The 22,175-nt window shown below is 43.5% G+C and overlaps 2 protein-coding genes across 2 annotated transcripts in view; one reads left to right on the top strand and one right to left on the bottom strand.

Annotated features, from left to right (window-relative positions):
• LOC119402390 (BTB/POZ domain-containing protein 10-like) overlaps positions 1–5,353 on the bottom strand; it is a 160,145-nt gene extending 154,792 nt beyond the window's left edge. The window contains 1 exon segment of the mRNA XM_037669532.2: positions 5,306–5,353. The gene's annotated coding sequence lies outside the window, so the exon portion shown is untranslated.
• Positions 5,354–5,590: 237 nt separating this feature from the next.
• Positions 5,591–21,129, top strand: LOC119402391 (S-adenosylmethionine sensor upstream of mTORC1). The gene is made up of 5 exons (XM_037669533.2): positions 5,591–5,900; positions 6,921–7,059; positions 10,606–10,704; positions 15,744–15,861; positions 20,129–21,129. Exons 1-5 carry the CDS (start codon positions 5,822–5,824, stop codon positions 21,095–21,097), a joined length of 1,404 nt encoding a protein of 467 aa, XP_037525461.1. The 5' UTR covers positions 5,591–5,821; the 3' UTR covers positions 21,098–21,129.
• Positions 21,130–22,175: the final 1,046 nt, after the last annotated feature.

Genomic DNA, 22,175 nt, shown 5'->3' with positions numbered 1-22,175 from the left:
GACAGCCAGAAACACGACTGCGCCAACTGTAAAGATAATACGTGCAAATGAATTGCCTCACAAGCCTGCGTGCAGGCACAGTCAAACGTGCAAAAGGAAGCGTCAAAGCAGGAAGAGGGCAATAAAGAACAAACGGCTGCAATTCCGAGATGCCCTCTGTTGAACCCGTGCCAACGTTGGCAGAAAGACAAAGACAATCAGCAGGGAAGCAGTAGCAGCAACGTGAAAGGTCAACGACCTGTACATGCATGTGGATGCTGTAAAAACAGCCGCAGGAATCGTCGAATGACTAATGTCACCTGCCTCCCTCCTTAGGAGGGGGGCTCGAAGGCTGAAGACCTAAGTCAGTGGCCTAGCCAGACGGAGGGCTTGGGCTGGTTCATGCCCAACCCCCACCTCTGAAATCTTTTACATCTTGTGTGTATTGTCAAGGCAATTATTTGATGGCACTCAGCGACAACATGCAATGGTGACAGTCAAGGCAAAAGCACAGACTCTCAGCACGAGCAGTGTTCTTTCAGGAGGAGCCGAAGGGGATGACCCACTAGAAGGCGCTGGAGAGTGCAACCCATTACTCGGTTCCAAGGTGTCGCTACAGTATACGTATATGCATGCACATACATGAACAGGAGTACCAGTACCAAAAATTTACACGAAAAGGAGTGAAGAATTTAGGGATGGTTGAGGCTTTCTACATTTTGAAAGTAGAGACAGCTGTATGGCAAAGCGTGCCACTTTGCACAAAACTGAGATAAAGCACATATATAACAATTGTTGCGGTTTTATGTCTCAAAACCATGATATTACTATGAGGAACGCCCCGTATTGGAGGGCTTCCGAAATTTGAAACACCTGAAGTTCTTTAACGCACACCTAAATGTAAACATACAGGCTTAGAAATTATTGAATAGCAAGGACATTGATTTCATTTTGCTTGTTTATGTTCATATTGTGTCTGTTTTGCTCACTGTTCTGTATTCACATTCACTCCTGCAATAGCCAATCAGGGCTGCAGTATGCACAAATAAATAAATAAATTAATTAATTAATGCTGTGGACTATCTATATCGCAATGTTACTAATCCCCCGGCCAGAGGGCAATGCCTCATCTCTTCTCGCCCACATTTACAAAGAAAAGCAACTGCCTTGCCAAGATGAACACAGCGGGGGCGGTAACCTAGCAATGGCGTGGACTGCCTTGGTTCTTTTGATGCATTCCAGAGATGTAAATAAAGGCAAGGCAGTGACGCATGAAAACAATGCAACAGCAGTTGGACGCAGCCTGTACATGAGCTGTGAGGTTTATTTTTTTAACGCGAAGCTTCTCATAGAAAGTAAGCCTGGGTTTTGGGAACAGTTGTTAAAGGGACACTAAAGGCAAATAACAATTTATGTCAGAGTGAAAGGTCAATGTGCGAGAACATCTAAAACGTCAATATTATCAACAGCAGTGCTCTACTAATTGAGAAATTAAGGTAAATGTAGGACACCATATGCGCCACGAGTAGGACATTTTGGAAATGATTCCAACGATGTCAAGAGTCCCAAGTACAATTAACCAGTACTAATCAAACTACTAGTTAGAATAAAGAAAGAACCTTCCAGTGCATCACAAGACGTAATAAAATGCTGCTTGTGCATTTCTGTCTGATTCATGGAAAAGAGAACCTCTTGGCATTACCATGGGGAACGGCGCGAGTGGTTCAAAAGTTCGTTTTCGCCGAGCTGAGAGACTCCTGCAGAAGTTTCGGTATCACGTACTTCAGCGTGTGCTAGGCTCTCACTATTTTCGCCCTGTCGATACTCTACTTCTGCTGGCCAGTGAACTATACAGTTTCGGAGTGGCCTGTGGCTGTGTCTTGGCAAAGTTGATGGCCGCTGTTGCGCAAGAAACCGTAGTATTAGCGGCAGGGCAGTAAAGGCGGGCAACGTTGGGCACGGAAACTGCTACGTCAGAAGGCCCGTTCAGGTGGGTGATTTGAAGTGCGCTAACGCCGTGTGGACCATTAAAACATGATTTTCTTTCAAAATGAGCATTTTGTTGACATGAAACAAGCACTACAATGTTTCTGGAACACTATTTCAACAATGAACGTCGACTTAATATTTGCCTTTAGTGTCCCTTTACGTCAGTTTTTACAGTGGCAAAAAGAAAGAAAGGCTTCCCGTGTTAAAATTGGTGAACAGTCTGATGTGATGTGATGTACAACATAGCTTAACTATCGCAGAAAACTGTAACCAAGACTAAATATACACTACAACATTAATTCACACTGGCTAATTAGTGTGTACTTGGTGCAAGGCATTTACAGTAGACTCTCAGTAAACGAAAATCTCTTAAATGAAATTGCTGCTTAAATGGAACAACTGCTTCTAATATGATTGGTTTTTGTGCTTGAATTCTGCATCCTTTTTCATCTCTCAGTAAACAGAACTCCTGTTAAACGAAACATATTTTCCTGGTCCCTACAGGTTCTGTTTAACAGGAGTCTACTGTACTTGCATGAAGCATTTACAGCATTTACTTGCCTGATGTTCCACTTTGTTGGCTAATGGTGGTCATCTGCCATTACAGGGTTCGTCCGGAAAGTAGTAAGACTGAATTTTAAAACAAAAAAAAAAAAGAATTCACACTTTCGACACGACTTAGTAGTTTTCAAAATATGCACATTTTGCATCAACACAGCATTTCCAGAGACTGTGGCAATCACTGAAGGCTCCCAGGAACGCAGAAACTGGAATGCTCTTCAGCTCTCTCGTCACAGTCTCTTGAATGGCTTAGACCGAGCCATGGTGCCACTCTTTCGTGATCCTGTCAGTTGGGGGACGAGGTAGAAGTCTGAAGGAGCGACATCTGGGCTGGGGAAGCTGTGTGATGTCATGTTTGGTCAAGGAGTCCATGACAGCAAGGATGGTGTGGCTTGGCGCATTGTCATGACTTTTTTGCCGTTGAAGGGTGTCCTGACGCTCATCTTCAATTTTCTCTCTTCAACTCCCAATGTGCCACTCAGAAACACTTGACCGACCCATTGGCATCACTCCCATAAGAAGTCTTGATCATGTCATGGGTATCACTCGCAGTTTCACCCAGTGTGACACAGAACTTCAGGCATAACACTGCTCTAACAAACCTATTAATTGGGGAGATGACAAGGCACCTTGAAAGGGGTTCACCTTAAACTCGATGTACACTCCTTTAAGCCTTGAAGATGACTGCTGCTCTGATAGTCAAGACCACCCAACCAGTGCAGTAACATCCCCCCACCCCCTCCTTCACCACGTTTTGGTAGGAAAAAATCAGTCCTACTACTCCCTGGACAAACCCTGTATAACAATGTAATGAATAATTGAGTAGTACTATGCCAAACAAACAGTCATAGGGGAAATCGGTCTCTGATGTATGTTCTTTTGGAGGAAAGGTCCTGACAATAACATTTATTTGTTTTGGTCATATTATGTGAGCCGGTTCATTGGAGACTTACACTGACACTCGCCAAATCGGAAGGAGAGAAAAAATGAAGTGTCCCCTGAACAAGATGGTTAGATGGTATTCTTCAGGCCGCAGGGGAACATCTTTATGAGCTTAAAGAAGTTGCATTAAATAGAACTAGAACGGCGAATTTGGCCAGTTGGATATGGTTCATGGTGGCGGGTATAAAACAGCACAAACACAAAGACACAGGAAGGGAAATGAACAACATCAGTGCTGGTAATAATACGCTCACTGTGTCACAAGATGTCAGTGACAATTATATTTAACGATGCCTCTGCCTTTCTCCATTAAATTTTTTACACAGTACCTCTTTAAAAAATGTCACTTTTAAATAACACTTCTCGGGCAAATTAGTGGAACTTAGTTAACACAACTTTTAGGTGCTACAACAACAGACACTGGGCGCTGCATGTGTTTCTTGCTGCATCTGTTGTTTCAACACCTAAAAGTCATGTTAACTAATGCCACTTCTATTTTAACCACTTTCGTAATGGCGGTGCATGCTTTCGTTAAAGAAAACAAACAGAACTTGGCAAGTGTTTCTGCTTGGCCCAAAGGTTTCCTGGCCACCAGTACACAACGTAACCGCCCAAAACTCGAAGCTCAGGGGGGGACTCTCAACTGATGCGGCTTCTACCGCCACAGATTGTGACGTCGCCACGCCAGCAAAAACATCGTGGGAGTAAACAAGACCCAACAGCTGACGCGACGAGTTCAGAGAAGGGGGGGTCCTACGGAAAGGCGAGTGCAAGGAACGCACTTGCACACCCCGTCACGCCGACCACATTTTTGTTTCTTTCACGCCGTCACTCGCCCGACGACACACGTGAAAGCGCGCGCGCGTGCGACCGAGAGCGTCGCAAAAAAGCAAACAAATCGACGCAAGCGCGAGACGGTTGCAGAGAATGCAAGGGGCGCGCCGCTCTAACCCACATACTTTTCGGGTTTCTTTTCTTTCCTAGCGGGCTGCCGCCACCACGATTAGGGCGAGGGGGGGGGGGGCTACTTTTCTCTTTTTTACGTAAGCTCCCCCGCCCCCAACTTCGCGCGCGCCGACTTAACTCCCAATCGCGAGAACAAACTACCCCTCCCCACTTCGTAGTTGTAATAAGGTCCCCACCAACAACACATAACCGACGGAAAGACCAGAAAGAGACCACGCGCAAAAAAGAAAATAATAATAAAGTGCAACGGTTTCCTCTCTCGGTGTTTACCGATGAGACGATATGTGCGCCACACACTACTACTACTACGTTCAATCGCGCCCTGCCACACGACGTTACCAGTCGTATGAATCACGCTCGCTACGTTTCGCGGGTCCACTCTGTCCCTTTGTTGTTGTTGTTATTCTAAGCAGGAATTGCCCTAGAGTAATGCGGTGGCGCCGGACTGTCGTCACGTGTCCACCGTTCCAAAGAAATTGGGCAAGACGCGAACACTCGAAAGATGCCCGTCCGCTGACGCTGGCTCCCCTCCCCGAAACTAGCCGTTTCGAATTCCCAGAAAAACACTAACGCCACAGAATGTGAAACGTCGACACGGAGCACAACGTTACGGGGACGCCGATCGTGCTACAGGGGACTCGGTTAAATTTACTTTCGGATACGTTGTGTACGACAACAGGGTTTTTAAAACTTTCGTGAAGAAACGGCCAGAAGAACCCCAACGAAAGAAGCCACGGCGGCGTTCTATCGGCCGCCCAACGGGCTATGAGCCAGTTTCGCTAGCAACTTCTTGACCCGAGGATAGCACGCGCCCAGCGGGACCGAAGGACCTTTCTGCTAATTGATGTAAGGAATATTAATTACTTACCATACCACTCGCAAATGTCAGCCTCGGCCGTTCCACACTCGATCAGTGCTCCGACGGCGGTGACGGCGTACGCGCTGTTGCGCAGGTTCCGGACAGTTTCGCATGGACGTAAACAAAGTCACAGATTACATAAACCTCCCCCTCCGTGTGTTGTATAACGTTACACTATTTGACTCATTTATTTAATTAATCTTAGACTGTAAATTTTGAATTTGGTATTGTTACTATTGTTAACAAGTGCGTGCGAAACTACGACTTTAAGTCCCTACTACCGGCCGGTTTCAGTTACTGTAACCATGGTAACTCCATCAACGTTGCACCTGTTCGCTTCCATGCGTCGTGGTCCGAGAGATTGTGTGGTTTGAGACGCTTTTATGGCCTCTTACGAGTCAGCTTCTTCTGCTGTTTTTCCGCGTTGCTTAGTACTAGTATACTGTGTCGGATCACAAGGCAGCAGCCTTGTTATGACGTAACTGCGACGGGTTGTGAGGGGCCACGACTGAGGACGACGACGCCATGACTCGTGAGGAGCATCAGGAGCTCGTGTCCGTGATCCGAGGCGTTCACGAAAAACTGAGGCTCGATTATCAGACAAGTGAGCGTCTCTACAGTTTCAGACACTCATGTAACAGGCAGGAAATGCGGTTACGATCGTATATTTTTTTTTGTGTGTGTGCAACGTTCATTGAAGTTTCTATGTAAAAACAAGGAGTTCCCAAAGTCACACTGCCTGGATGTCCCCTGTTCTCTTAGAGAACCTACAACGATCAAATGTGTGCATTTATTGTGAGCACAACACGTGACTGACTTTCGTCTTCATATGCATACGTCTTCCTACGAGGAAGACGAAGAGCTGTCGCTGCTCCGTCTCTCGACCCGAGCCCTGACCGATGCCAATGAATGCACCCCGCCGTGACCCATATCTTCCTCCCAGAGACTGGCAATATGCATGTAGCAATATGGTCGGGCGCTGTAGACATTGCATGGCTTCATCTTTGCCGTGGCAGTTCGTATAAAGTGTGTGTGTGCAAAGAGAAGAGAAAAACTTTCACACAAGCAAGGAATTTGGAAATACACTGTGTAGCCTAATGTGTTCCTTCTTGTATAATGGTCGAAAGAAAATGAAAGCTTACATTACTTCCCACCATCATGCCGAATTTGTAACAAATACACAGTTTTTTTTTGTTTTTTTTTAGTATGGTGAAATTCATACATACCACTATGGCATAGTTGTAGTCTGTTGCCATTCCCACTGTCTTAGACACAAACAAATGAATCTAACAGACAATTGGGCCAGGGAAAACATAGAGCACTCGTAATTGTCGTTAATTTTAGTGTAGGTGATTATGACGTAAATTGAAATTAATTAAAGTGGACGAAAAAAGACTTTCCATCAGTGGGATCCAAGCCCACAACCTTCGAATTACGCGTCCGATGCTCTACCAATACTCTACCCGCTGTCTTTCGCTTTCGTGATCATGATTAGGTATACACCACTTCGTTAAATGTGTGAGCCCGCACGTAAACTCTTGACTACAATTAAAATTGTTTCTGCAATGCATGCAGTGAATTGGATATAAAATGTGCATCCTAATCTCATTATTATTTCTTTCAGATGGGGATGGGGATCAGGTGTGGAGAGACCACTGCGAAGATGTGGAGACGAGGAGTAAATATGCTGCGAGCATGCTTCAGCTGGCCACCACCATTTGGCCTTACAAGGACCGAATCGAGTGGTGCCACCACGCCATGAGGCAAGCCTTTTATTGGCAATAACAACAACACCAGTCATAAATGAATCTTCGCTTAATGCCTTCCTTAGTTCAATCTGTTGTTTGCAAAATGCTACTGAGTTAAAAAACATTTTTGACACTAGGTGGGATTGGAATACAGGTTTTTTTGTCATTAACTAGTTGTCCTAACCAAGCCCATTTCACTAAAGCAAAAAACACCAATACCGTGCCAATACTTAATACTAGGGGTGTGCGAATATTCGAAAGTTTCGAATATTCGTCGAATATTACATTCGAAATATTTGTATTCGATTCGAAAATCGTATATTCGAATAGTTTCGAATATTCGATAACCTCGAATATTTGAAAAATTCGAATATGCGATTCAATTATCATGCATAAGATAACTCGTCTTCCACATTTCTGCTGCGTTCGTATAGCTAAAAACGTTGCCGAGAGGAGCGATAAACATCGTAATTACACGGAGGCACGATATCCGCCTGCGACGAGCGCCCCAATACGTATGATTTATTGCTGGTGCATCTCCGATGAGCAGCGCTGTTGGCGATCATGTAACCGTACATTTTCAATATTATGCGGCCATAACGTGCCGCACTACCACTCGTTCACTATGCGGGACCACTTCTGAAGAAGACAGTGACCCACGTGACTGGTGGAGGACTGTAGGCACCTTCAGATACCCTAGTCTGGCAAAGCTTTGCCCCATGTACCTCCCTATACCAGCCACTTCTGTTCCAAGCGAGCGTGCCTTTTCAGTGGCGGGGGGGGGGGGGGGGGGGGGGGGGGGTTGTCTCTGTTAGAAGGGAGCACCTGCTGCCTGATCATGTGGAGCAACTCATATTTCTTCATGATAACATCAAGTCATTACTTTAGTTGTGCCGTCATATTTGCTTGTGTTGTGATGTGCATTGTGCTAGCCTGGACATTGTGTTCTGGAGATAGTGTATGTTGTGTTGCCAGTCAGGCTGTTAATGCTTGTTTTTTCAAATAGCTACATGTTAAATAAAATGTTGTTACTGTGGAGGCATTTTTCCTTTGATATCCGATATTCGATTCGATATTCGAAGGTGAATATTCGTATTCGAAAAATTTGATATTTGCACACCCCTACTTATTACATACAAAGTTAGAAACTGTCTAATCAGACGTTTTGCAAACCAATCTACAACTTTCTAATTGGAATTCTTTGCCCAGCTTCATTGCTTCAGAAGTTGGTTAACTAATTTTACCTAATTAAGCAATTATGCAGAACACTAAAAATACTGACTGACTTCATGCAATAGTCGGCAACATGGATTTGGTCGCATCATCATAGAGTGCATCAGCATATTTTTAAACTCTGGCTAAAGTTAGCTGGGGCACCCTGTATATTACAAAATGTTATGCACAAAACTCTTACAAAAAATTAGTTTACATAGGGATAAAATGCAACATTGACAAAAGGCATTTAGGAACAGCAGATGTGCTTTCACCAAGCAAACTAATCGGCAGCCTAGAAGAATAGCCTGTCATGAATTAGCAGCCCACAAGTTCGTACTTCGCGAAGAGGGCAACCGACATGCCTGTCTCATCTCGTTTTTTGTTTCTTTCATGCTGATTTAACTTGTTAATCAGCAATTTCAGAATTCAGTAGAACCTGTACTGAAAAGAAGGGTCGTATGTGTGACGAAAAAAATTAGCTGTGAATGCAAACGCTATGCATGATGTGTCCCAGAAAAATGGGCTCATCAATGGCACTACAACTTGTTGCAATTCCAGTGAAAATGTGTGAAAAATATGGGCACTCATAAAGCCTCTGTATTTAATCCAATTCCTAAGTCACAAGTTCAAAGTGCAGCTATGTTGTCCTCGCCTGTGTTCTTCTTGAGTGTGTGTTAATTTTTCACGCTATATTTATAACATAGCCTTGTGGAATGATAAGCAAATTATGGCAAACAATTTTTCCGCGGAATATGTTTGCATGAACAGTACTACTAACGATACAATTGTGGGTTGTGAGATCGGTCTCCACTTAAGGCATGTTATTTTTTTGTCCACTTCAATTCCTTTCTATTTATGTCATACTACACTACAGTAAAAAAATTCAGGGCCCTTCCACTACTGTGAACAGAGAAGCCAGTAAATCTGTGACTGCGTTGGGTTTGGTATAGTGAATATTAGTACAGTGAATTTATATACAGTAGAACCCCGCTGATACGTTTTTGAAGGGACCGTAGGAAATAAACTTAAGAGACGGGAAACGTAAGAGCCGAAAAACAGGAAAACGGCAAAATATTTAGTGGTACAGAATTTTATTTCAATTCTTACGAGCAGCACGAAAATTGGCGCGCTCAGCCACGATCTAGTCAATGAATAGAAACTCGTAGCTTAGGACGGCCTCATCCACAGAAATGTAATCAACGTATGTGATTTTTTTTAACACCAACAGCTGTAGGCATGAAAGAACTAAGCACACGCAATCACGACCGGCGCGGCGAGTCCGACCGCGAACCGCACGCACGACCGTGCGAGCTCCAACCAGCTCGAACTCCTCCCGCTCTCCGACAAATAACGATGATGATGAGTCTACGCCAACGCGATGGCAGAAGTGAATGCCAATCTCGAAGGCCTTGCTTTCGCATGCAATTACGTCATACGCGCCATGTTTGTGCAATACAAATCTCAAAGGCTATGCTTTTGTCAATAGTAAATGCCAATCTCGAAGGCCTTGCTTTCGCGAGCAGTGACGTCATAGACGCCATCTTTGCAATTTGAATCTCGAAGGCCATGCTTTTGTTTGCATAAATTGAAAGATTCTGTTGCTTGCGCCTCTCATGCGGCTAATATTACGGTCAAACGAGGCCAAGCTGCGTGAAAATGCACCATGGCGGCTCTCTTTGGTAGTCACTCGGTCGGCTCCGAGCGCACTTCGCGACGTATCATACGGGAACGGTCCGACAGTTACGACGTAACAGCGGGGTTCCCAATACATTGTATCCTATGGGAGCTATGCCGGGACCGGCGGAAAACGATGTAACAGCCGGGAAAACGCAGCAGTGAGGAACGTAACAGCGGGGTTCTACTGTATATCATTGTTGACTATATTGAGCGAATAAAGAGACATGCACATTATATCATCAACAGCGGTCTCAAAATGAAATCCTTAAGTACATAAGTAGCCCCAAGCCTGTTGTGAAAGTACATGCAAAAATGACAGGGCGTTCGTTTCTTATGCAGGTGGTCTTGTCCTTGAGGCAAAATTGTTCATGTCATTCTGCCATGTTGCCGAAATCATACACCTTTATGTTTACTCTTGTGCCATGTCCATTTTTTTAATTAAAAATGCTGGATTAGTCTAGCTAATCGGTTAACCAAAAATTGTTGCTCTAGGCATCTTTCGTCTGCGGACGTGATCTGCCAGAACCTGGCTATATATGGCTTCGCTGTAAAAACTGAAAATGATGTTCCCTATGTCTCCCGTGGCTTCATTGTCTGTTTTCTTCGTGAGATTGTGTGTAACAAATAAACAAGGCCTCCGATCGATTCCCTTTCTTTCATTCTCACCAGGGAGTACTTCTTTGGTGGTGGTCTCGAGCGCAGCCTGCAGAGGCACTACAGGAAGATGAGTCTGCAATGTCCAGAGTCCATTCTCAAGCAAGCCAGAGAGTAAGTACGGTCAGCTCTGGCCAAGGCGTACATGGTCAACCTCATCTATGGTGAACACCTCATTAATATTCAAACCGGAAAAACTATACAAACATATATTCTAGTTCATGAATGAAATGTCCGTCATATGATGTCTAATAATGGTGTCGATAAATGCAATAATAATTTTCCAAATTATGTATTATAATCCACTAACTAGTAGGGTGTTCAGCTTAAATATGGATGACCCTATACACGTGTAGCTTCCAATGGAAATGCTTCGAGCTCAGTGCACCAGGAATTCCGGCCTCTAGACGTGCAAGCTGGCTCATGTCTTTTGTAGGCTTGTGCGAATATTCGAGCAGTTTGAATATTCGAACTCGCTTCGAAACGAATTTAAATTATACTAAATTTCAAAGTGTTCGAATTGAACAAACAGACATATCAACCGCATGTAAATCCTTGTAAAGGTAGTTTCACTGCAGAGCAGGAGTGCTATGCCGTGAAAACACCTATCCAGCTGAAACCTGCACTGCCGCGAAGCCCCACTTTTAGGTTAAATGAACGAACAAACTACTCGCACATCGATTCATCATTTTTTAAGTTTAAAAGCTTGTTATACCTTGTTATATGCTCTAAGTATCGTAAATTTTAAAACATATCGTATTTTATAGGTTGTCTCTTGCATTCTACCGAAAGTCAAATCCTGCCACTATTCAAAGTTGCTTCCACTTCCCTTTGAACCAAAAAGAATGACACTTGCAGATGCCTTGTTTCAATTTAAAAAAAATATTGGGCAGGTTAGTTGGGTCATGACATATATGCAAATTTTTTTTATATAATATGTGATATATACTGTTCGAATTTGATTCGAAATTATTTGACGAAATCACTATTTGCTTGAAACCTAACATTTACTACTCGCACAAGCCTAGTCTTTTCCTATCCTGAGCGCATGAACTTACTGCGAAAGGGATGTTTCTCTAAACAGATACGAGCACTTCTACAGTTGGCTACAACCTAAGAAAAAATGTCAGCTTCGCCCACAGCCATCACTGTCCCTCCCTCAGAAAATTTGCATAAAAGCTCCATTCAATAGCACCCGAGTCATTTTCGTGACATCAAGAGAACTTAGATGGTTGACTTTCCCTACGGACACACTTTCGTGTCGCCGGTCTTTCTTAGGTTACAACCAGACCATAGATGCTGAAATGGTACCAGCCACCGTTTCAGATAAACCCAACAATTCAAGACCCATGCGGTTCCTTTCCCAACACCACTTCCGTGACCAATGCAGTCAATCACTTAGAAAGGGACCGAACGGGTCTCAAAAAGCTTGTGAGTACCTGAAACAATGGCTGGTGCCATATGAGCATCTGCAATTCTTCCACCAAGCCGACAGATCTCTCTTGAAGAAGCTTACTAGCACGTCTGTGCGAGTATACTTCTGTTCATTTGACTCGAGTTTCTACAGTGAGCAGTGAAAAAGACATTTCAAGAAAGGCCGAAACTCAAACTCTGCTTGACATGTTTTCTTGTCATTACTGCATATCCCTTTTTCTTTGCACTTCAGCAGGTAATTTATTACTTTGTGTGTGCATGTGTGTTTCTGTGTGTGTGAGAGAGAGAGAGTATAACAGGGGCTTTGATATCGCAGCTTTATTTGTGCAGTCGATTGCATTTTGATTCACAAGAGAGGGGAAAAAAGGACTATTAGAAAAACAGAGGTTTTTGCTGGCAACTCTATAACAGCTGGCATGCTACTCTGGATAGGGATGGGGAATGGGATTAAGGGATTCCAGAAGAGGGGAAGAAAGTAATAATAAAAGGAAAGAATATAGTAAACAAATATGAAACGTGCAAGTGAACGAGATACTAATATTTTTGACTGGGGTGTCAGGTAAGTTTATGCTTTTCTATATGAAATAGTCAATTTCTGACAGGTAATTGAAACTGCAGCCTCAGACTATGCAGGACAGCACCAGTGTTCTTCCCTGTCTCCCTCTCTCTCTCTGTTATACAGTGAACCTCGTTAATACGTACCTGCCGGGAACGCGGCAAAACTACGCACTAAACAGTAGTACGCATTAACCACCAAGTACAAATTTGCCTCTCCTGGCGTACGCCATCGCCGCCAGCAAAGAAAAAAAGAGTGCCGCAGCAAATATTGCCTAAACTACCCACTGCAAAGCCTTTTCTTTCTTTTTGCCAAAGTGGAGAAAATATCCTGGCACACTCGCACGTCTGCCCGATAGCGCGCGGTGGCTGCCACGCCAAAGAGCATTTCGAAACTATTACAGGGTCCGGGATACTCAGTGCCCGACATAGCGACAGAACAGACAGTGTCTGCATTCCGTGATATATGTGTATGCGTCTGTGCCGCGATCTACTAAACGAAAACGGACACGCGGAACGGCTGCGTGGAGCCGATCGTCTCCTGGGTAGTTGCGTGCAGCGCGTCGCCTACTTGGCTCAACGCCGTCACTGCCGGGCCGCTTGCCGTACCGCACGCGCGCATTAGTCGTGGGAGTGTTCTTCGTGCCCGCTTCGCTCCAGACCTTGCACAGATGCGGCGAGTAGCTTGTTCAGATAACGCGGCGATGTCGTGCTTCCTCCGCGACGCTGTAGCGGTCCTGGCAGCGGACGGAGGCTCGTTGGGTGGTCGCCTAATAAAAGCGTGCAGTATGGTTACAACAGCGCTATGCTTGCTATACCGTACGCGTGCGTTTAGCGTGATAGCGTCAATGCAACGAGGTTTCACGGCGTCCGCGACCCGCAACGCTCAACTCCGCAACAGCGATCTGCTTTCGTTTCTACAAAGCGCGCTTGAACACGGCCCCGCACGAGGTGGCAGCGACCGGCGGCCCAGCACGTTCAGGTTGTCGCCAAATAAAAGCGTGCAGTATGCTTAAAGTAGCGCTGCGCTGCACGCGTGCCCGAGCAGATAGCTGAAGATACTTACTGTGATAAGGTTGTCGGCGCTAAGTCATGCTGGCGCGTTTGTCGGTGGCCGCCGCTTCGCCTTCGTTCTTTCCCGATGCTTACCTGCAAAGGCGTCGCCGCAATCGCGCGGAAGTCGGAATCGACCGATCTCCGCACTTCTCGAAAAGACGGGAAACCTTTGGCGGCACACTGTGGCGTCGAGAATTTCACTCGTGCAGTAAAATTTTATGGCAGAAAAAGTTATCGCGGTACGCGCAGGTACGCACTAACCGGTAGGCATAGGGCGAACCTATGGGACTCGGTCGGGGATTCGTCGCAACTACGTTTTAACCGTTAGTACGTTTTAAAGTGGGTACGTATTAACGAGGTTTGACTGTACATGTTAAAGAGACAGGGCGTGCAAACACGGACACAAGAGAGAAGTCAAGACACCACAAACGCCTACTAACAACCGCAGAGGCGCACAATGGCGGAAAAGAAAGAAGGCACGAAAGCTTATTTGCGCCCTGTCTCTTTAACATGAAAACTTACCAACTAGTTCAGCTCTCTGTCATAACTCTGGGCCTCCCTTGGTCACTCCTGCCTGTATGTGCCCCACCACCTTTATCTCTTCCTTCCTTTCATTTTCTTTATGAACAAGCTGATCATTTCCGAACACACATAGTAGCTTCTAGTGTTATAGTTCCAGTGTCTGCGCATGCCACTGCCAAGTTAGGTATGGTGTGTAAAAGAACCCATCGTTGTTACTCTGCATATCGCAGCTATGTCGAGGTTTGTTGTTAGGCCTGTGATCTGTAATGTTCCCTGCGTTTGTCTTTTCCGTCATGTGGCTGGTAGGCAAAAAAAAAAAAAAACGGAATAATTCCTACCATGGCAGTGTTTCTGGGAATTCGTGTAAGTCTTTTGATACTATCTTTCTTATAGGCACGTGTTGGGATGATGCGTACTCATACTATTGGGCTGCTTTGGCTTTCTGAATTACAGTTGAAGTTTGCACCCGTCCTGTGTACTTGCCTTTCTTTGTCCATGTTTTTGCGTGCAGCCCTGCTATATATGTGTTGAAGAATGCACCAACTAGCCCAAACAAGAGCTTTATTGCCATTCCCCTCCTCCATCTTTGAGGGTGAAGGAGGTGTGAGCAGGGCACGCATGGTGACACTGCTACGGAAGGCAGTTGCTACTCTGTTGAAGACATAATAATATCTGGGGTTTAACATCCCAACTCTGGTCAAGACAGGCCCCCTTGTTGAACATTATCTGCAGTGGCATCGCCTGTACCAAGATTTCTGATGACTTTCTGAAGCTTCCATCTGCCCCTGAACAACCTCTGTTTTGACAGGATCAAAAGGAAGACGTGACAGACACGAGCCATCCATCATTCTTTTTCGTCCTGTGTATTTTCATGCTGTAGCTTTAAGTTTTGGGTTTTGGTGCATCAATCATTTGGTACATCGTCGTTTTCCAATAATTGATGCTATCTCTATAATTGGCTTGTCGGTGATCAGCCGTTTCTGATACGGAAATGTGACCTTCTACCGAGGTGACTTGTCATCTCACATTGCCACATATCATCATTGTTGCCTGGATATGAATGCATGACCATCATTGTTGCCTGTAGCAACTGAAGTGAAGGTCCGATTCCCGGCACAAAGGAAGGACACAGTTCGGAGGGAGCATTCCACAATGCGACAGACAGAAAGAAAGAAAGAAAGAAAGAAAAAAAGTAGTAAGTCAAGCACGCACGCACTAAGTTTCGCCTGCCTCGATTTTTCGAAGGCCTCCTGAATTTTTTTCTTTATTAGAAACTAATAATGCCACAATGATACTATTTAAGTGGATAGTTGCTTTTATTCTCACTCCCTCCATAAACATTGTATTCATAGAAATAAGATTACCAATATTATCGCCACGACTCAAATTTTTTATGGCATGAAATATTTCAGTAACTTGAGTAAGCCACAAGACTGTCTCCTAAAGATTGTCTAGCATATAAATTCTGGAGAAATGGTCAAAACTCTATCACAGGAGTTCAATGTTTCTAGGCACTTTCTTTAATTGTGAACACGTAATGAGCACATAGACAAGTGGATTACATCTATCCTTTCTTTTTTTCTTAGGGACTTGGGACTGGAAGAAGAAAAGGTGCGTCTTCTGGATGTTGGAAGCTGCTACAACCCTTTCAGCACTTACACCGACATCGATGCACTTGCCATTGATTTGACTCCTGCTACAGAGGTAAATAACTCTCGTGTCATTACATGCAATAGATCCTGAGGTTGAGAAATAAAATCTTTTTTGAACTTCGGTATCATGAATTATCAGTTATAACGAACCTTGGTACAACGAATTTTTGCTTATAGCAAAGTAAATGAAGCATATTCTTGTGACCGAAATGGTTTCACAAGTTATTTTTGTCACAAGAAAGCTAGTATTTTCATGTCAGACGGACTTCATAAAAAGGAGCTTTGGCTGTAACTTGGTGACAGCCACAGTGCAAGAAAAGTGATTCGGGTATTGACACTCCGCCCACAGACGCAGCCAGATCTTTGCCGCTGTTAGTTTATTCCATCAAATGACAATCAAATTGAGGACGATGCAGTGAGCCATGGAAAGAAAAATGATATTAGGTGTAACCTTAGGGACAAGAAGAGAGCAGAGTGGGTCAGGGAACAAAAGGGTGTTAAGAACATCTTAGTTGAAATCAAGAAGAAGGCATGGACATGGGCAGGGCATGTAGTGATAGACAAGGTAACCGCTGGTCATTAAGAGTAACTGCCTGGATTCCACGAGAAGGCAAGCGCGCGAGGGGGAGACAGAAAGTTAGGTTAGCAGGCGAGATTAAAAAACTTGCATTGACAGCGTGGCCGCAGCAGGCACAGGACCGGGTTGATTGTCGAAACACGGGAGAGGCCTTAGGCTGATGATGACGACAACCACTGGAAGGTGTGTCAAACAGGTGCAGCAGCCCTACTGCACATATGCTGCAGGATTTTTCGTTGGCATTGATTGAACTTGCACATGAGTATGTGTGGCAAGTTATGCAGGTATCCTAGCTGCTACTGATATCGAGGCAACTCATTTTACCATTCTGTTGTATGTTCTATTAACTGGGACTTTATGAGTAGACAGAACTGCGACATGGACTTGGCTCCCTCGGTTTCAAGAGCTCATTATTGAAGTGCAACTTATTGCATGCCTTTCTGTTGCGCTCAAATGACTGATTGCTGAGCTCACGCTTACCGCGATTACAGTGCTTCCTTAAGACGAAGAAAATGTGTGCAACTCTGGTAGCTCTGATTGCAGTTCAAAATAAGGTGCTTTATTGTTGCCTACACTATTTGCAACATGTGAACTTCTCAGTCCAGCTGTCTTTCTGTGGGTCTGACAAAAAAAAAAGCATTAGAGATATTGACGACAACTGTTCTCGTGTTCAGTTCGTGCCATCAATGAATCTTTGGTAGCAAACGTTGCTGTAGGAAACTCTAATAGCACCTACGTTCATGATGCCTACTAGAATGCACAACGCTGAACTATTATTATTACAAGCACATAACATATATACTAAACAGTGAGGATGGTAGGGTAAACGGTACATAATCACAGCTTGACTAGTCTCACCTCCCCATGAAACAAAAGTGGCAACATGGCAGGAATGCTCAATACATACACTTGTAACAACATTGAAGAAAAAGAAATACCACAAAACAAAACAGAAAATGGGAATTTAGCAGTTTCAAACAGCAGGAAAAATATGTTCAAGAGACGACACATAAGAAAGGTTGCACTCACAATAACAGTTGGAGTAATGTGTTTTTTAGAAAAAGAAATGTATGTTTTGGTCACATAGTTTGTATTTAAGCATTGAGGCAAGATAATAAGAAAGCGTTTGAAGACCATAGTTTGTGCATGGATGAAGAACTGCCCAGTCTTCGGTGTATGGCTTTAGGCGAGAAAATTGGCTGGTTTTGAAGTTCACAATGTTCCCGATACGAGTGGTGCCCTTTAATCATTTCACGTTTAAAAAAAGAAAAATCATAGCAGGTTCGCACTAGTGGTGACAAGCCCGAAGAGCAGAGCTGGGTGGCCTTCCTTATTTCTGTTTATTTTTCCTTTCTTTCTCTCTGTTGTATCTGTTTTTTGCACCTGTTGCTATTTTTCTCTCTCTATCTTTATTTCTCTTTCTTCTTTATCTCTCTTCCTTTCTTTCTCTCTGTCTTTTCTATCTCTTTTTCGTGTCTGCTTTTTTCCCTCTCTTTCTCTGTCTACCTTATGTCTTTATTCCCTTTATCCCTCTATTTTTCTCTTTCTTTCTCGCTCTCTCTTTCCCGAGTTTCACAAGCTCCACTGCGCCGAGCAGAGCTTTCGTTTAACTCTCGCACCTGCTGTACTCGGTAGTGGGGCTTGCCCAATTCCTGTGGCACATTCCCACCTGTGGTTTTCTGCGGACACCATAGCTTTGACGGCCACCCTAAACAGCTCTGCTTTCAAAACCATATAAGCAGATACACGTATAGGCGGTCAACTTGGATAATCTTTAATTTCAGAAATAGATCACGCGCATTTCCGTTGTATGGTAGGTCACCAATAGCCCGTAAGGCTTGCTTCTGCAGTGTAACCAGATTGCCCAATGATCTTTTCGTACTGTTTGACCAAATGAGGTGACAGGTGTGAAGCAAATAATGCATTATAAATCATGACTTTCAGTGGTATTGGCAACAATCACTGGCATGTGTGTAATTTATCTAGAGCCTTCCAGAGTTTATGCTTTAAATATTCAGTATGGTGGTCCCATATCATCAGGTCGTGAAAAATAACACCGAGGGTCTTAGCTGATGCGGAGAGTTCCATTTTTGTGCCATTTAGTGTAAGAGACTTGGTTAGAACACAAGACGTGGACTTTGCTCTACAAAGCACTGCATTTGCCAAATTTATAAGTTCATCTTCCTTAGTTCCAGAAACAAATAAACTGGTATCATCCACATACATAATGTAGTAAACAAATCCTCAATGTTAACTATGTCATTTATAAAGATAATACTAAATAGAAGTGGGCCCAATATGCTACCCTGAGGCACACCCTGTTTAACGGGTTTAAATGAAGAGAGATGTCTATTTATTGATACACTGGTTTCTGTTTGTTATGTAGCTTCTAATTAAATCAAACTATTCTGCAAGTGCCATAACAATTTAACTTACGTGATAGCTTTGTAGGATTTATCCTGTAAAAAGCTTTTAAGAAGTCTAAGAGTGAATAGTTAGTTTCTTAGCTTCACTGTTGTTCAAAATTTGTTTTTTGTTTAAGAAAAGCAGTTTCAGTTGAGCAGCCTGAGCTGAACCATGTTGAGACAACGTTGCAACAGAATGTTTGTTAAAGAAAGAACTCATTCTAAAGAAAATAATTTTTTCTAAACCTTTTGAAAGCAAAGGAAAAATTGATATCGGTCAGTAGTTGCCTAAACTGTCTCTTTCACCACCTTTGTGCACCATAGTCACCCTTGCAATTTTCATCTGTTGAGGAAAAATGCCAGACATTAATGCCCATTTGTAAATGTGAGTGAGGCAAGGTGCGATCAGGTCGATAACTTGAAGGATTGGCAGTATCTTTAGCCCATTCATGTCCTCACTTTTGGTTTGCCTAAAGTTTTTGAACACATTTAGGATTTATTATCATCAGTTTCACGTAGATACAAAGAATGCATCAGGGGACATAGCAAGTACATCCTGATCATGAGTGCTTTCAGCCAGTGACAAAAAGTAGTCATTAAACTTATTAGCTAGGGCTTCATATTTAAGAACCTCGTTTCGCACCTTAAGCTCATTAGCAGTACAAGTGTATCGGCGTCATGATATAACTGAATTTAGTTTATTCCGCATCTGCTTTACGTCCACGATGTCATCAAACATGGAGTGGCATGTGTCATTGCCATGCGACTGTTTATTTCAAATAGTACCATAAAGTTAAATTACCTAAAACTAGCTCTGTCACATGCTGCTACCTTTCCATTCCTACTGCCTTGATGCAGTTGCTTGAATTCATGGTTTGCAAGACAGGCAAGTAATCGGAATACAGCAATTACATAAATTTTCTTTTTCTCACAATCTAAAGTGCATACAGGGTTACTCCATATAACAAAAAAGTTTATGCAAAATGGTGACAGATATTCGTATAACCGTTGAACACTTCAGGTACTTATGTTTTCTTAATGCTTAACTTCAGAGTGCACATTCGGTATGGGACATAAGAGAACACACACAGGACAAGTGCTTGTCCTGTGTGTGTGTGTGTGTCTGTGTTATTCTTTGTCCTGCACCGAAATTGTGCTCTGAAGTTTAGCATTATGAAGCAACTATCCCAGCAACAAATTCTCTTAAAATATACTTTCTTGTTCTCGATAGCACTCATGGTTTGTAAATAAAGTTACTATTTGCCTAAAAGCTCACTTTCTGACATAATAGCTGCCTAAATTAAGTTCTGCCCTATGTTGTCTCTCTGCTTTTGCAGGATGTCATAGAGTGTGACTTCTTGAAGCTGAACATCACGCCCAGAGGAGCCGACAACCTGGCAGGCAGCCTCAGGACACCTCTGGAGGCACTGCCCGAGAGCAGCTTTCAGGCGGTCGTTTTCTGTCTCGTCCTCGAGTACCTGCCTTCCTGCACACAGCGGTGGTGCTTCTGCCGTAAGGCAGCCTTGCTGCTTAAGCCTAACGGCCTACTATTCATCGTCACGCCAGACTCCAAGCACCAGCAACGAAATGCCGCCATGATCGCCAGCTGGCGCAAAGCGCTCGAGCACATCGGGCTTCTCCGAGTTCACTACGAGAAAAGGCAACATCTTCACTGCATGGCTTTTAGGAAACAGCTTCATCAAACGGACAAAAGATGTGACCCAAGAATTGCCGAACATGGAATAACTGTGACGAAAGAGCTGTTCTGCGTTGGTGAAGGATGTTCAAGTGATTTGAGAAATGTCAGATACTCTTCTGATGGCCCCATGGTTGGCAGTGAAAAACATTTTGCCACACAAACCACGAGTGTAGCAAGTGACAGCAGAGGCAGCATGGCCAAACATTGCCATAGAATATCAGGTGTTGAGTACGGAAAAGCATGCGAGGAACGTCCAAGTTCTAATGCCACAGAATCAAGTACGAGCGTGTTGGAGACCTTCAGCGAGCATCCAGACCTGCTCACAACCATTCCACCTGCAAGCAACATTGGTACGAGATGCCAGAGCTATACCGTAGACAAAGTCGACGAAAGTCTGGCAGATTTTGCAAAGCTTCAAACTAAGAGCGTTTACGGAAGTGGTATTGAGGCCGAAGATGACAGCATGGCTCAGCTAATGTACATACCACAGGACTCACGGGACTATGTGGCTTTGTTCACCAAGAACACTGTTGAGGAGCGAACTAGTGCCGAAGACATTTCTCTAAAAGATTGGTTTCTTGAGCTGCCAGATTTAGATGACACGTAATATTAAAGTGTGTGACGCTTTGTTAAGTTGAAGCCCAGTCCTTGTATATTTGTTTGGTTTGATTTTCGATTGATTTTATTTGATTTAGTCGTTCATCACAACCCATATGATTGGAGGCGAAGGGAAAAGCCATTCAAGTATGGCCCAAGGGAGTCAGCCCCTGTATTGGCAAGTACAGCAACAAAGGCATATTGCTTTCATTGTCGTGCACTTTGACACACCATAATTATAAACAAAACATTGTCATACACTTTGATGAAACCACCAAATTACACAAACACATCATTAGCTGTTTCCTTACACAAAACGTCATGCATTAACATCTGCATGATACACCAGCACAACACTTCATTTCAGCTTTCGAATTGTAATAGAGGCATTTTAAGAATCAATTTCAAATCTTTTTTTTTTAAATACATTTATACACAATACTTTCATATTCCATTGAGTTTCAGGAATGCTCAAGTAACATTAGAGCCAAGAAATTTGCTGGCATGAAGCTGAATTGATAGAAAGCACACTTCATATCAGCTTCTGAATTTTACAGCGGCATTTTAAGAATTAAATGCAAATCTTTTTTTTTAATATGTTTATACATGATACATTCACATTTCATTGAGTTTCAGGAATGCTCAAACTTCATTAGAGCCAAGAAATTTGTCGGCATGAAGCTGAATTTATTGAACATTCCCACTTCATCAGAATGTTCTTATTTCTAATTAAATTTCAATTTTTTGTGCAACGTTTTTCTGGGGTATGCTGGTGGCACATCCACAACGCTGCAAGCATGTCTGATGACCCAGCTTGCAGGTAGGTGATGTAATGTGTAGTACAAAGTTTTACCCCTGAAGACGTACCATGAATAAGGCATAAGCAATACTCCCGGACAATCTGGTGTGCTTGGTTGACATTGTCACATTTTGGTGATGGTGAAGAACTAAACAGCCAAAGCGTTTGATAAACATTTAGCTCTTTATTCAGGAAGCTCATGCCCAGCAATAAAAACAGCACTGGACCTCAATGATAGTCGTAAGCACAGTTGTTCCCACTGCATCGTTTATTGAAGTCACATAAACGT

Source organism: Rhipicephalus sanguineus, chromosome 8 (assembly GCF_013339695.2).
Source record: "Rhipicephalus sanguineus isolate Rsan-2018 chromosome 8, BIME_Rsan_1.4, whole genome shotgun sequence".
NCBI lineage: Eukaryota > Metazoa > Arthropoda > Arachnida > Ixodida > Ixodidae > Rhipicephalus > Rhipicephalus sanguineus.
The sequence above is the reverse complement of the archived record's forward strand: the minus strand, read 5'-3'. Positions and strand labels throughout refer to the sequence as shown.